The sequence below is a fragment of the Manduca sexta genome, unplaced genomic scaffold, assembly GCF_014839805.1.
Source record: "Manduca sexta isolate Smith_Timp_Sample1 unplaced genomic scaffold, JHU_Msex_v1.0 HiC_scaffold_356, whole genome shotgun sequence".
NCBI lineage: Eukaryota > Metazoa > Arthropoda > Insecta > Lepidoptera > Sphingidae > Manduca > Manduca sexta.
In genome coordinates this window covers 14,967-30,000 of record NW_023594641.1, presented here as the reverse complement: position 1 = coordinate 30,000, position 15,034 = coordinate 14,967, and the positions used below count along the sequence as shown (strand labels likewise).

The 15,034-nt window shown below is 35.6% G+C and overlaps 1 protein-coding gene across 1 annotated transcript; it reads left to right on the top strand.

Annotated features, from left to right (window-relative positions):
- Window positions 1-4,303: 4,303 nt before the first annotated feature.
- Window positions 4,304-14,720, top strand: LOC115440477 (GRIP and coiled-coil domain-containing protein 1). Its single transcript, XM_030164799.2, is given in 14 exon segments — window positions 4,304-4,550; window positions 5,025-5,129; window positions 5,525-5,546; window positions 5,548-5,626; window positions 6,342-6,487; window positions 6,942-7,024; window positions 7,581-7,753; window positions 8,361-8,565; window positions 9,331-9,737; window positions 10,271-10,368; window positions 11,193-11,298; window positions 12,671-12,780; window positions 13,107-13,184; window positions 13,741-14,720. Coding segments are annotated over 14 exon segments (1,869 nt in total). The 5' UTR covers window positions 4,304-4,465; the 3' UTR covers window positions 13,913-14,720.
- Window positions 14,721-15,034: the final 314 nt, after the last annotated feature.

Below are 15,034 nucleotides of genomic sequence, written 5' to 3'. Positions count from 1 at the left end.
TTACGTTTGTCCGTTTATATTGCCGTGAAATAGCGAACAGTTTTACTGATCTTTATTGTGCTGATATTTAACTGGAATCTCGGCTACTTTTATTTCTACGACCTCGCTCAATATCGTCAGTTTATCGAAACGATAAAAAAACCAGCAAAATGGTAATAAAATTGAGTGTATGAATTCAAACATTTTTCTGAATATCTTCGAATATGTATTCATTGTATTGTAAAAATATTTAAATCGTAAAATTCTTTAATATACGATCACTTAATACTGGTCTAGTTTAACTCTCCCATATGAACTCAAATATTATCACGGTATCACTGAATATTTTTCTGCCATTTGAAAGTAAACTACATTAGTATTACTTTTTTTCATTACGATTCTTTTTTATTGATATAATTCCAAACTAATATATTCTGCTAGATGCACTAACAGCAGAAAAACCCCAAATTATTATTGAATATAAACGAGAAGTTACGATTGACCATACCCAAATTTATTATCGCCACAATCTACAAATAAATTTTATATTAAGTTAGTTGACTCAAACTGAAATTGTTTAGAAAAAACAGTACGCAATACAATCGAAACTTAAACAACGTTCTTAAAACATGATATTAGTCAATGTTTTAAAACCTCTGCATATGAAATTAATATTCCTGTTAGATGATTCGCATTTTAAAGGCTCATTATGCAAATTGAAGTTCTTTAACACATCCCACAATTTTCTTTTAAAGTTAGATGCAAATAAAATGCAACCAGATAGGATTATTACACGAGTCCTCGCTATGTTCAAGTGCCTGGTTAATTTACATTCGCTAATATGAAAACATACATAGTATAGATACAGAAATAGTTTGCTAATTTGCTATTTTTAATAATTTTGATGGAATACATTTTTATATCAATCTAAATCTTTTATTTTTATGACATGGGTTGCAAACAAAAACTCATAACAAAATAAATCAAATAAAATTTGTTTATAAACGTTTTATTGTGAGCTTTGATGTACTGGATATATATGTTATTCAAAGAAATTGTTTACCGTAAAGCTGGTTAAAAAAAATTCAATAAAAAGTTGCCCACAATAAAAAAGTCAATTTATATCCAGTTACTATGATAATCTAGATATTACTCTTGATAGCAACCATCAACAAAATGGCGTCTTCAGCTGTAGGCATTTTATTAAAAAAATAGTGAAAAAAATATAATATTTTTTATGTATTTGCAACATCAAAAACACTTACAGACTGGTTTCATTCAAATCTGGAAATAAAATTTATGCCTCTCTTCTGATAACCACCTACACAATGCAACAAACATGTTCCACGCTATATTTATGACCGATTTACATTAAACACCCAATAATAAAGACGTTTATTGCTTGTATCTCTTTGTTTCCGATAGCGTTGTACAAAATAACGCTCTCCATAATGTCATACTCAAGGATCTACCTAAAAGCATTCTTATTCGTTGCTAATATATTTACGGGAGATAATATTTGCGACAAACATTGGTACATTTGTCTAATCTTTTATGTATGGAATTAAGCTATTGACTTGTTCAATCCAATTCTGGGTTTGGTTTAATGAAGTGATATTGTTAGACGGAATAATTTCAGACATTTATATAATCCCTTTAACTAACATGATGGTAATTCTTACGTATATTTAAATTCGTGTACCACTTTATTCAATAGATCTTAAATCGTACTTTATCAAGCTTCCAGTGCGTTGGAATTTTTGTATTAGTTCTGGTTCAAGAAGCATGTAAACACAGATAAATACGCAATTACTTAACATGATTAAACTTGACAAGAAATATAATTTAATCAACTAACATAAGAAGACTAGGCTGGACAAAAACGTTAACCTTTTAATAGCCAATTACCTCGAAGTACAAAATAACTAATCCTTAATGATTTCTTATGTATATGTATCTTACGCGAATGTTAAACATTGAAATAAAACTATTTTTCGGATTTTATGGTGTTTTTTTTAGGTTATTTTCTCTGGACTATGCAGTCTTCTTGAACAAGACATGATCAGTCTACCCCATGATCACAAAGACTACAAAGCCTACGAAACGTCGGCAAAAACAAATAATCGCAAAAGTCCAAAAACTACTTTTATTTTGATGTTAATCCGAATACAATATTGCTTTGGATAAATCAACGTATACTTTGTATAAATATAAATCAAACAAAGTGGTAATTGAAAACGTCTACTAATAGTCTATTAATTAAGATTAGGCGGAGTTAATTAATTACCTGTCGCTTAACGTTTGCTACGAGCTTCGAATCACACGTATAAACATTATATATTGTCTATCGCAGATCATTAATCACATTGAATGTGTAATTTTATTTGAGATTTCTGTATAGTCTACCGGTTTTTTAAGTGTTTAGAATAGTTCAGATATTTTTATTATGTACGTCTGGTTGCAACTGTATTCTGATGGCTGGTAATCATTTTGAAATCTACGGTGAGTGAAAAATGTAATTACACAAGTACGACACGCATACAAATGTAAGCCGTGTCGCGTTATTAAAACTAGGTCTAGTTGCGACCGTTCGGACTATACGTAGGTACTTTATATAAGTTTTAGAATCTACGCGGTGCTACTGTATATAAGTTGGTGTCAATTCATTCAATGGCTCAATGGAGAGATCTGCTCTGCCTTATGTATGTATATTTGTTTTAAAAGCCATACTAGTCACGTAAGTATAATAAATTAGATTTTTATACGATATTTATAAGTCTTGATGCTTAGGGCCTGTTCACAACGTCTGAGTAAACGCTAACTATCGAATACAATAGAGAGCGACCAAATACAAAAATCCTGCGCCCAAATAAATGGGAAACGAGAGTTACTGTATCTATAAATTGTTATACGTTAACTGGCGAATAAAATTTACTAGAACGTTGTGACATAGGCCCTTAGTGACAAATAATTTTATAAGTATCTAAACCATTTTGTTTAAAGATCTACATAATATAATATTTGTAACTAAAAAATTGTTCCTAACTGGATGGCAACTGTCGAAAAACGCATGTCGGTAAAGTCCTCCATACTGGCTTATTCGGCGAACCTTTCTCCGAGGTAGACAGACAATTTTAAATCAAATCCAAATCAGTTATTTGGCATGACATCTGGTCAACATTACGTTTACATACTGGAGTTGAAACTGTACTTGACTTATCTGGTGCTGTGTGCAAAATAATCTGTCGCACCATCAGACGATTTGCACAAAAAATTAAATACTTACATGAAAGTTACGATTATGGTATTTCACAGGCAAACTGCTTTCAACTGTACCCTATTATTGAATACCTAGGTAAAAATAAATTTTCTTAACATTTTGCGTTCTAAAATGTAGCCTTTGATAAGACTTCACAAGATTTATGTGAGTAGTAACTTCATTTGAAGCTTGTTTCTTTTCACCCCGTGAATTTATTCGCCTCGATTTACACAAAAGGGTGTGATGTTGAATATTCATTGCGGCGTACCTATCTTCGATTTGAATTGGCCTGAATGTAATTGCCCTACATTTCGTATGTATCTATTGTTTCTTTTCATGGTCATTATGATTTCCGTGTTCTAATTATGGTCTCAATTGGTAGTCATCACTACTAGTCCTAGAAATTTTACATTTATTTTGGATCTCAGTTTTGTTCGATAACTTGTTATTTGACGGAAATAAATTTGAGGTGGCGCGTCGTGACATGGTTGCTTTTATAATTGCTGTTTACCCCTCTACGGTACAAGAGTGACGGTATTCATGTAAGTATGTAAGCAATTTATTAAATAATCAGGCGTAATGGTATAGACAAGAAACCTATTAATGTTTCACTGTTGTTCTACATTAATCGTAAATGCTACGTAAACGTTAGCATACATACGTTTACCTTTCATTCTAATTAATTATAATGCTTACACAAAATTAATTGTTATTTAGACGCTATAGTTAGAGAGGTTTCTCTGGGCTATTATGTTGAAGTAAAGAGTAACATTTCCATAGCTAAGTACTTCGTGACGAATGAGTGCACGATGATCAATTACCACTCCATACATGTGAATCTAATATGATAATAAAGAAATAAATGCGTTCAACGCGAAGAAAAAAGTCGTCGTATTTTACGTGCTTTGAGGTTTACCATATTGCTTACATAATATTGTTGTAATCATTCAAGGAAAATAAATGTTTGATTCAAGGCTTTACGTCACTACTTCAGTAGCTTATGTTGACAGATCAATAATGACATTTGACATACGTCAAAATCAAGTTACGTTTATTTTTTTACATGAAGCACTTCAATATTTTGTTTTGGTGGTTCCCCATATTAATACTGTTTTTAACAAACGTTTAGTAACTAATAGCGGGTTGACTTTCTTATTAATTGCTTAAAACGTTAATATCGTGTCAAAGTAGAGAAATATGTTGTGAGAGTGACGAAATAGCTCAACCATGGAATCACTGTCGAAGCAAGAGTTAATATCAACAATAACTAAGCAAGCCGATCAAATCAAGCGTTACGAAGCACGTTTGCGAGGTTTGTTCACGTTAATTTTCTCTATTCTTGCTATAGTTGAAAATTGGGTAAACTAATCAGCCTGATTTGGTAACCGAATGCAAGTACCGTGAACGTAAAACTCGCCGACTGAAAACAGCTGTTAATTCTTATAATGGCTAACATATGCTACAATAATCTTAAAACCAAAATGGAACTAGCTGCATACTTTTTCTTGTCAGACAATAGCTGTGGAACCTTCTTGCTCAAATTGTGTTTCAAATCTGCTCTAGGGAGCTATAAACATTATGTGTGTGTGAACATAAATACAGCCACAAAATATTCTAGGTTAATGTACTATTCCTTTTTTGAATAGCATAATATTATTATGGTTGACCAAAGTAAATTTTAGTCAATATCATACAAATAGGAATATGATATTACAATACATTAGAATTGTAAACATAAATGTTATTGTAGTATATTTATTGCATACTAGTTGTTTTAATTTTCCAGATGTAGTTGCAGCATATAAAGGTCTTGTAAAGGAGAAGGAAGCTCTGGAGATCAGTCTAAAGGCACTCAATAAAACTGAGAGCCCTGTGGAGGTGTATGGTGGAGGTGAGATCTTTTTGTTAATTATTGCTATGTTGTATTACTGCATACAAGTAGAGAAACAAGCGGGATGGCTGATGTTAAGTTCTCTCAACTGCACATAAACACATACAAATCAGAGGTCATGGACTTATAAAACCCTTTTTTTTGCAAAAAGGACTAGTGATTGGACAGGTGACTCATTATCTGGCATTTTAAATATTATTAGGTATAGTACATACATACATATATACATACTATCATGCCTCTCTCCGATAGTGGTAGGCAGAGACTATGGATACCACTGTGCACGATTCTGGCATACTTCTTGCTTCCTCCAACTTTATCAATCTTTTCCTGCATTCCTGCTAGACCACCGTACTTTAATAAAAAAACTATATAATATTGATGTTATATTACAGATGATTCTGTGGCGGCCCTCACTGTCCTTATCAACCCTCACAGCAGAGAAAGCTCGTATGGAGGAGGCTTTCCAAGCAGACAAAAAGGTTACGAGAGATAAGGTATAGTTACATATGCATTTGGTTCGTGAAAACTATATTTTCTATAAATATGGCAAAGTTATAAGTTGGTATTATGAGGAGAATATACTCCAAATGTATTGGTCAGACCTGTTGAAGACCTTGATGGCTACCAGAATTCAGATGTATACAGAATTTTTTAAGAATACAACACATCAGAATAATTGTCAGTTATAGAATCAAATTCTATAAGATTGCGTGGTACTAAGAAAGAATTTTTCGTAAAGTGAACTAGACTTGGGAGTACTTAATCATTGAGTAAGTAGTTAATGATTGGGATATTTCCTGGTGGTTAGATATATTTTATATCTGACTAGAGAGCAACCACCATACACAAGATGTTAAAACCTGCCTTAATGACCCACGTTAGTATGTCGCGTTTCGATCATCGGCCTGTGTATATCCGGTTCCGATAAGCCGGCATAATTTTGTCGATTGTCTAGGAGTAATTATGTCCTTGTCACTTGTCAGTCGTCACTCTATTGAAACCCACATCACTTACCGTCAGGTGCAGTGGAGTCAATTAACTGTGTACAAAAAAAATTACCTTCATACTACAGAGTTATTATTTGATAGATATGAGGGGCTAGACTTACTTAGGGCTTTACTTTGGCAAGTAAAGGAAATTAAATAGGGCCTATACCTGTGTGAATCCTAAAGTAGTATGACAAAGTGACATTATTTGCTTTCTTTCCAGTATGAGAATATAATTGCGACCATGCGTGAGGAAACAAAAACATTAGTGCAACAGCATCTTGTTGAGATGAACAACTTGAAAGCCAAGATATCATATGAAATTCAGGAACGGGAGAAAGAGAGAGCTGACCATGCTGCTATGTTGAAGTAAGTATATGGACACTTACATTTTTCACTCTGAAGGGAGTAGGCAGAGGTACACCTTTACTAATGCACCAATTTATAGCCGAGTTTATTTCTATTCCTTTGTATTATGTGATAAGAGGCCTATCGCTATTTTCACATGTGGCTTTCGAATTGAAAATCTGTAGCATATTTTTCGAGAGAATTACATGTGCCTTGATATTTAATGCTTAATATTATGATTTATGAGGAGGTAAGACTTTCAAGTTGATGTAGTGTTATGTCTAACAAGAATAAAAAACCTTTTTTTTTATAATTATAACATTTATTTATCCAAATTATAGACACATTATTTTCTTTAATAGTGTTCTATAGTTACATGTACAAGTACAAATTAAGACATATTATTCACTCTTACCTGTTCTATGGACAATTTTGTTTATTCAAATATATTTATCAACATATTTTATTTATTAAGGGAACTACACCTGAAATTAAACAGTGAGAGAAAAAATAAAGAGAAACTAGAAGACAAAGTTGTGAACTCGAATGAAGCTCAGGGTAAGGTTTTAAATTCTGATTTATACAAGGTCATTTTGATATCATTCAAAGTACTTTTTTTTGTACCAAATTATTAAAATCTAATTACGCCTGTGGCTATAGGACTTTAGTATTGGAGCAGTACATAGTTTCAAATATTAGTATCGTCAAATAAATAAACAAAACCTCCAAATTAAGTTGTAATGCTCAGTTATTGCTTATTACACTAGGACCGAATTCAATGTTCTTTAAACAAAGTACTTCTATTGCTAGCATAAATTAGTTATTGTTACTCAATAAATTTTCATATAAGAGATTGGCCTAGCCTTCTTTGAATAGAAGACTATGAACATTGGCGGTCCCGGGTTGAGGCAGGAAACCGTCCGAAGACATGCGTGGTGAGTTAGCTGCAGGTGATTCTCCACCCTGTGAACCAACAAAGCATCACATGTACCGAAACGTTGAAATCGGAGATCTTTTTAACATTAGATAAGGAAGCTACTACATAATTATCAATACCATCACAATGCACATGAGATAAGGTGGCTACTGATTATAATCTACTGACCAATTCCAGCATCACAAGCGGAGCTGGAGAAGCGAGTGCGCGACCTCAGCAGCTCGCTGGAGGCGGCGCAGCGCCGGCTGCAGCGGGCCGAGGCGCGCACGGTGGAGACGCCCGCCATGCTGCTCCGGCTCCAGCAGAAACTCGCGCTGCTCGAGCAGTCGCACTCCGTCGCCATTCGAGAGGTGAGGGTCACGGCCACCTTCAAACTATATTATATAGTCATCATTGTAAATACACTCCTAAGGTGGAGACCTGGTGACCTGGTGAAACACAAAGCTATCTTAGATCAGGCAACAGTCTCCACAGATATTATGTAATATTTTGTTTTTTTGATATGTGCTTTTACAATTGTTCAAACTGTGGAGAAATAAATAAATTAATTATAAAAGACAAGAGGTTCTAGGTGTCCGATCTTTGCCCGAAGGAGGGTAATGTTTTACCCTTGTGCTGCTTGCAAGTCGACAGCGATTGTCTCGCTCTCCACACTTTAAGAGCGCCACTGCTCGTAGTATTATTATATTAAGTTTCTTTGCATCCGATTGGATACCAACCATCATATATAAGTTATAAAACCCGCCGTAGTAGCCGTCGAAAGTCGCGTTACAGAATCACCTTGTATACATATTGTCTCGAACGGGCTTGCATAATTGTGTCGACTGTCAACTTTCAAGAGTCAACATTATCTGCATCTGCCGCCCTTTCATTTACCAACAGGTGCAGAGGGTCTCTTTGATTTGTCCAAATAATAAAAAATATCAACACCAATTTTGATTTACAAAACCTTTTCAGGAGCAAATAAAGGCGAAGCGTGCAGAAGAATCTGCCCGCAAGCAATGCGCTCGCCAGGAAGAGCGCGTCGCCGCCCTAGAGGAGAAGGTGGCCGAGCTGTCGCACACCGTGGGGTGCTACGACGCGAGGCGCCAGACTGACCTCCGCACCATTCAGACCCTCAGGGACCAGCTCAGAGCGAAACTGCTCACGGATTTAAGTACTGGTAAGTGGTAAGGTGTTTTTTTTAATCTTTATTTCAAGAGCTTGGTCGTAATTTCACGACCATGTCGCTCCATGCGTCCGCTTTCACGGATGTCCATCTTTTCACTATGTCAAAATATATTTGCATTGACGTAGCTAGAAGGGGATCGATTGGGTCATGGCTACCTCAGAGTTTTGTGACGCCCACCAGGATTTCGAGGGAGTATATTACTATTATAACACCACAAAAAATGTACAATTTATAAGGACACGGAAGTTGTATTTTTTATAGTATAGGGCACAAATCCCCCTAGGAAATAATAACTCGTAACACCCATGTTTGTTTGTGAAGAACGGCTACCCATCTGTATCGGTCTAGTAGTGGCAAATTTTATGATAATGGTTACTTGCAGCAAACCGCTCACGCTGCAAGTAATTGTTATCATAGAAGTCGCTATATCATATAGAATTTTGGGGATCGGCTGAAAGTAAAACTTATTTCATCTTAGTCATTTTGTAAGTGCTACAGCGTTTGTGGAGTTGCTCGCTGAAGCTGTGACGATATTCTTAAAGTCTGTTATGAATTTGAAATGTATTTTTCAAACCACAAAACAATGAGCCAAGGAAACCACTTGCATAATGGCAAGCCCTATGAATGGCGAAAAGTAATAACGACACAACAACATTTTGAATTATTAAAACCGTGTGGCCTTGTATTGCGCCCATTCTCTTTAAATATTTATATTAGAAATAAAGTTAATTATAAAAATAACTTTATCTATTTCAGACGAGAAACCCTCACCAGATGTGTCAAATAAAAGTGAGACGGACAACGAAAAACTAGCCGACAGCGAGTACCTGCAAAACCTGATAGACAAAATACACATACTGAAGAAGGAATTAATATCGGAGAACGATAAACTAGGCTCACCTATCGACATCACGACAGTATTCAAAGTAGATGGCTATGAAAACATCCATTTGAAATGCAAGGAAGAGTATGAAAACCTTAAAGCGGAGTTTGAGGCTTATAAAGCTAAAGAAGTAACGAGAGAGCGGGGAGGGGAGAGTGAGAGTGAGATAGAGATGCTCAAGAGTGAGATAACGTTGTTGAGAGATAAGATTGAGACATATGGTACGCTATTGGAAGAGGAAAGGCAGGATAAAATTGACACATTGAAGATTTATGAAGAGGTTTGTATCATAATTGATAGCATAATAAATAATGTGTACCATCCATTGACGTACATTCTATAGAAACGAACGTCCGTATAAACTATTTGTTCAAAATCTGAACTAAAATGGCAACCAAAACGTCACTGTTATGACCTATATATTCATATGAATAACTAAAAATTTTACTTATTTGACTAATATTTTTTATTAACAACAAGGTTTACACTTAGACTAGGATCAGTTATTATTATATTATAAGCACTGGTCCGTACACAACCACAAGCTGTCAATGTCGACACCATATTAAAGTCAGTTTGAATGGATTGCAATGCAATTTAGTTGATCGCAGTGAATGTTCGGAACGCCAAATCTAGTACGTAGTACATATATATCGATGGTACCATCCCTTCATACTTTCATTTTTCAACCATTTATAGTCTTATAATTTCACATATTTTATTTATTTAATGCATGTTTTATCATCTATTACTAAAGCTCGATACATCAGAAAAAGTTATACTTCTTTTGAAACATTCACTAAAATGTTCTAGAAACTACGGAACGAGCAGGAATATCACAAGGAGGTAACGTCGGAGCTGAAGACCCGAGTTCAGAGCCTGGAGAAGCAAGTGCAGACGCAAAGAGATAGGTGAGTGTGGTTTCAATAAATCAGTATGTATATATTTTTTTTATAAAGCATGGCAAAGAGAGTCTGTTGTACCCGGTTGTTAGTGGAATGGTGTCCAGACAACTCTATCTCTTGATACTCATCAATCTGTAAAAGATGATGTTGCATCAGTTGATAAAATTGCATATGTGCAGTCAGGCAAATAAGCAGTTGAATAAATTTAAAACTTCTACACATTGCCTTCAACCGAAGTATTATTTTTTCTTTACTTAAAATGAAGCATACACTTTGAAGTTTATTATAGTGCCTAAGGAACAGATTGTTGATTGCGACTGAGTAATATTTAAGAAGGAAAAACCCAGTCACAATTATTTTTCTGCTATTTATATGTATGTCTAGTAGTTACACTGGCTACAATGTCATTTAAACCGGAACACAACAGCGACTCCACACTGCTTGGCGGCAGAAATAGATATTGTGGTGGTATCTACCCAGGCGGAGTCTCGCATATCAGAGATCTATTACCAATAAATATTATTAGTAAAAGTATATATATGTTGGAGAGAAAACTATTTACTTATTTTTTTTTATGACCGGTGAAGTATCACCGATCTATCTTTATTTGTTCAGACATTTGTTCAGTTACTGTAACACTTATTTACTTCATTAACAATTTTTGAATAATAACACTAGCGGAATACACAATGTTATCGGTTCGGGCATCGAAACAAGACTGCACTCTCGTCGTTCGGCCGGTCCTTATATTGATAGCCGTCAACCTCACTCCTTTTGTAATACTTCCTCAATGTAATGATAGATTATTATTAATAGAATCGTTCGTTCAGGTACGCGGCCCTGCTGGACGAGACGGACAACTACATCCGCGGCAGGAACGAGCGAGCGCGCCGCGTCAGTGCGGAGGACGGCTGGAGGGACCACGGAGTGCTGGCGGTCAGTATCTACGATAATTATAGCATGGCTTAGGGGTCGTTCAAGTATTACGTAACGCAATTTTTGAAGGTTTTTTAACCTAATGTAACGTGCCGTAACCTTTTCGTGTATGCCCCCGGCCCTCCTCCAAAAGTTACGTAACTCAAAAGTGACATTTTTTTTTCTAATATTCACAATTATGTCACGCAAAGTACCGGAAAGTCGCTAATACCTTTGTTATTGTTTTAAAACAAAAAAAAAACAATGTTACATAACGCGTTGTTCGAAAAGCCCCCTCCCGCCCCGGTAACGCATCGTAACGTTTTACGAGACCCCTTTACCCTCAAAATTACGTTACGTAATACTTTAACGGCCTCTTACGCTTTCACAAATGTCGAGAAATACGCCAATTGGATAGATGAACAATGGTGCAACAGTACAGCATCTTGTAACAAACAAGCCACTTCCAGGCAGTGGACGCTGGCCATGTTTCTCAATTTAGAGGAATCAGTTGTCAAAAAGTGTCATACATTTATCATCATGCATTTGCATGTTGTTATGTTTGCATGATTATTTTAAATATTTGAAGACAAAACCTTGAAATTTGAAGGTGTGTGAAGTCTACCAAACCGCACTAGGCCAGCGTGGTAGACTAAGGCTTAATCCCTCTCAGTAGTAGAGGAGGCCCATGCCCAACATTGGGACAGTATATAATACAGGGCTGATATTATTATAGAGGCTTGTGATAGTGAGCAAGCGATTTGTGATTTGATTTATCCAGTATTTTTTTTTTATCAATTGCGATATGGATCGTTGCTTATTAAGATTAACTAGCTATTGCTCGCTGCCCCGGTACGTGTGGAAAATTTTTTCTTGGATAAAAGTTCGGCTTTATATTTTCCTGGCATAAAAAGTAAGCTATAACATCAGGAGTTATGTAGCTTCCCATTGGTGAAAAGAATTTCAAAATTTATTTAGTCGTTCCTGAGATTAGGGCGTTCGAACAAACAAACACACTCTTCCGCTTTTTATATTAGTATAGATTTTTTTATACGGGCATCGCAAAGTCACTTCATTGCACCCAATGGTAAGTGGAGTGGGGTCTAACAGAATGGCGACTGACGAGAGATGATTACCCCTTGACAATCGACACAATTATGCCGATTGTCAGGATAGTACAATAGAATTTACTGTTGGAACCGGATATACACATGCTGATCCCGGAAAGCGATACACTTATGTGAGCCACTGCGGCGGGTTTTACCATCTTTTGTACGATGGTCGCTATCCGGGCGAATATAAAATATATCCTACCATCAGCGGCTTTAAGTAGTACCACAACAATGTTGTTGTTTTGTTGTATAATAAAACATCAAGTCTTATGTTGTAACAGGACGTGACGGCGCCGCCGCACATGCTTCACTACGCTCAAGAGTTAGCCCGCAAGGACCTCGACATATCCCAGCTTAGGAAGGAGAAACACATCCTCGAGGGACAGTATCGGTAACGTATTGAATTATTTATTAAAAATATCGGTCCTACAATAAGAATGAATAAAAAATAATACAAGAGAAATTTGTTTCGAATCAAAAAAATTACGAATTTATACTGCTTGTGCAAAGGTCTTACTTTTATTTTCTTAACATAAAACATGTCATTACATTGATATGACTATTTTCCTAAATAAAATCCAACTAAGTTGTATTTGCTCTGCCTAGGGCTGGCAATATTATTCTCCTCTACATATTTCAAAATTCCACGCTTAATATGCTGTACAGCTCAATAGGTTGATAAATTGACTGACTAATAACGAATATTTTTTATTTCAGAGATTGCCAACGTGAAGCTACTATTGAGAAAGAGCGGTTCAAAGAAGTCGTAAGAACTCTGAAAGAGGAAATAGACAGGTATATAATAGTAACCATCTCTAGGGCTCAACGCAGTTTCAAATAATAAAACCAAAACATTTATTATTCGTTTTATCTACAAGTTATTCAAATTTTGAATCATATATCGACTGCCTCATTGGCGCTGTATTGTGCACGGTAGATTGAACAACCACTGCTCTAAAATCTCGGGTTCAAAACCTGAATGCGGTAAAGTGATATTAGATTTTTCTGCTCAATATCAGCCCAAAGTCCGGAATTTGTGCCCGATAAGGCGATAGGTTCGACACCACAATACAAACAACGAAAATTCGATGCACTACTTGCGCCTCTGTCTACACCTTTAACAATGAAATGCGTCTGTGTGTGTAAATACATATATATCACACATCCTCGTAAAGTCAATTACAAAATAAATATACATAATATAATACATAGTGTTAAGTATGCAATTCGGGACACGAGTGAAACAAACGCTGGCTTGTAACGCACTAATTTATTAGCCCATCGACAAGGGCGTGTACGCAACACGCTATACTTGTAACTACATACATAACATAGCTAATAATAATTACAGACTTCGACGCATCCAGTCGCGCGAAGGTGCAAACCTGGAATACCTGAAGAACGTGGTGATGGCGTACCTAATGTCTACAGACTACGCCGGAAGGAAACACATGCTCAACGCGATAGCCGCGGTGTTACATTTCACCACTAGCGAAAAGAACATGGTGCTATCGACTTTGTGATTCGCCACTAACTGTCGATCGGTGTTGGTCTGGAATTGAAATGGATGGTGTTTAATCGTTTTTAGTTGTAATATTTACATATGTTGTGAGTTGTTGTAAACCTTTTTTAAGGTTTGCAAGTGGACTGCTTGTTCGAGCACCGTTGTAGTTGAATCAGCAGTCATTCAAGTGAGGTATAGCATAGAATAGGTTCTCCAAATAGGTTTTTTTTAATGTAAAATTTGAAGCAACTAAATCGTTTATTTGGTTTAAATGAACACTTTTGATTTAATATATCGATAATCGACTACTATGTAAAATAAATCCTAGTAGCGTCTTATCGATTTGTAAAAATCGATACTCTAAACATTCTGCGACTATTAATTGTCATTACATGGTGTCTGCTTTTATTAATTTAAATGTGAATGTTTAAAAATAACCAAATCCTAGCACATAGCGACGACACTTGTGGACAGAGTAAAGTGACCGAGAAATAATATGTCGATAATCACCATTATTATAACGGACTGTGTTCTTGATTTTTTTATATATTTTTATATTAACAAACACGTCTGCTACAGTACTCGCTGTAATATGGAGTAAAAAGTATATCGACTATAATTCCATTGGTAAATGTTATCTAGGTATAATGAGACAACGGGAACAATTAATTTGGTAGAAGTGATATCATCCATTTTGATTCCAGACAAAAAATATAACAATGTGATGTGAAACAATCAATTTCGGCTCAGTCATGTAAGAATAACATTCCTGATTAAATTATTATATTTTCATATTATTAACTTTTACGAATAAAGTGTTGTACACATAACGTGTTTTCTTTTATGATACTGTTATATTGCATTCCTCAAATGTAAGAATTTTTTTATTAGAAACACTTTTTTAGAGACGATTACTCCTCAACATTCGACATAATTGTGCCGGCCTGTTGGAGCCGGATATACACTAGTTGATCCCGGACCGCGACACACTTACGCGCACCATTATATCGGGTTTTATCAACTTGTGTATGGTGGTCGCTATTCGGGCGGATATCAAATATATTCTATTACCAGCAAGATGTACTAGGACGGGTGAAGCCACGCTGTAGTTTAGGGGAAAGCAAGCACAAGATTCAAAATT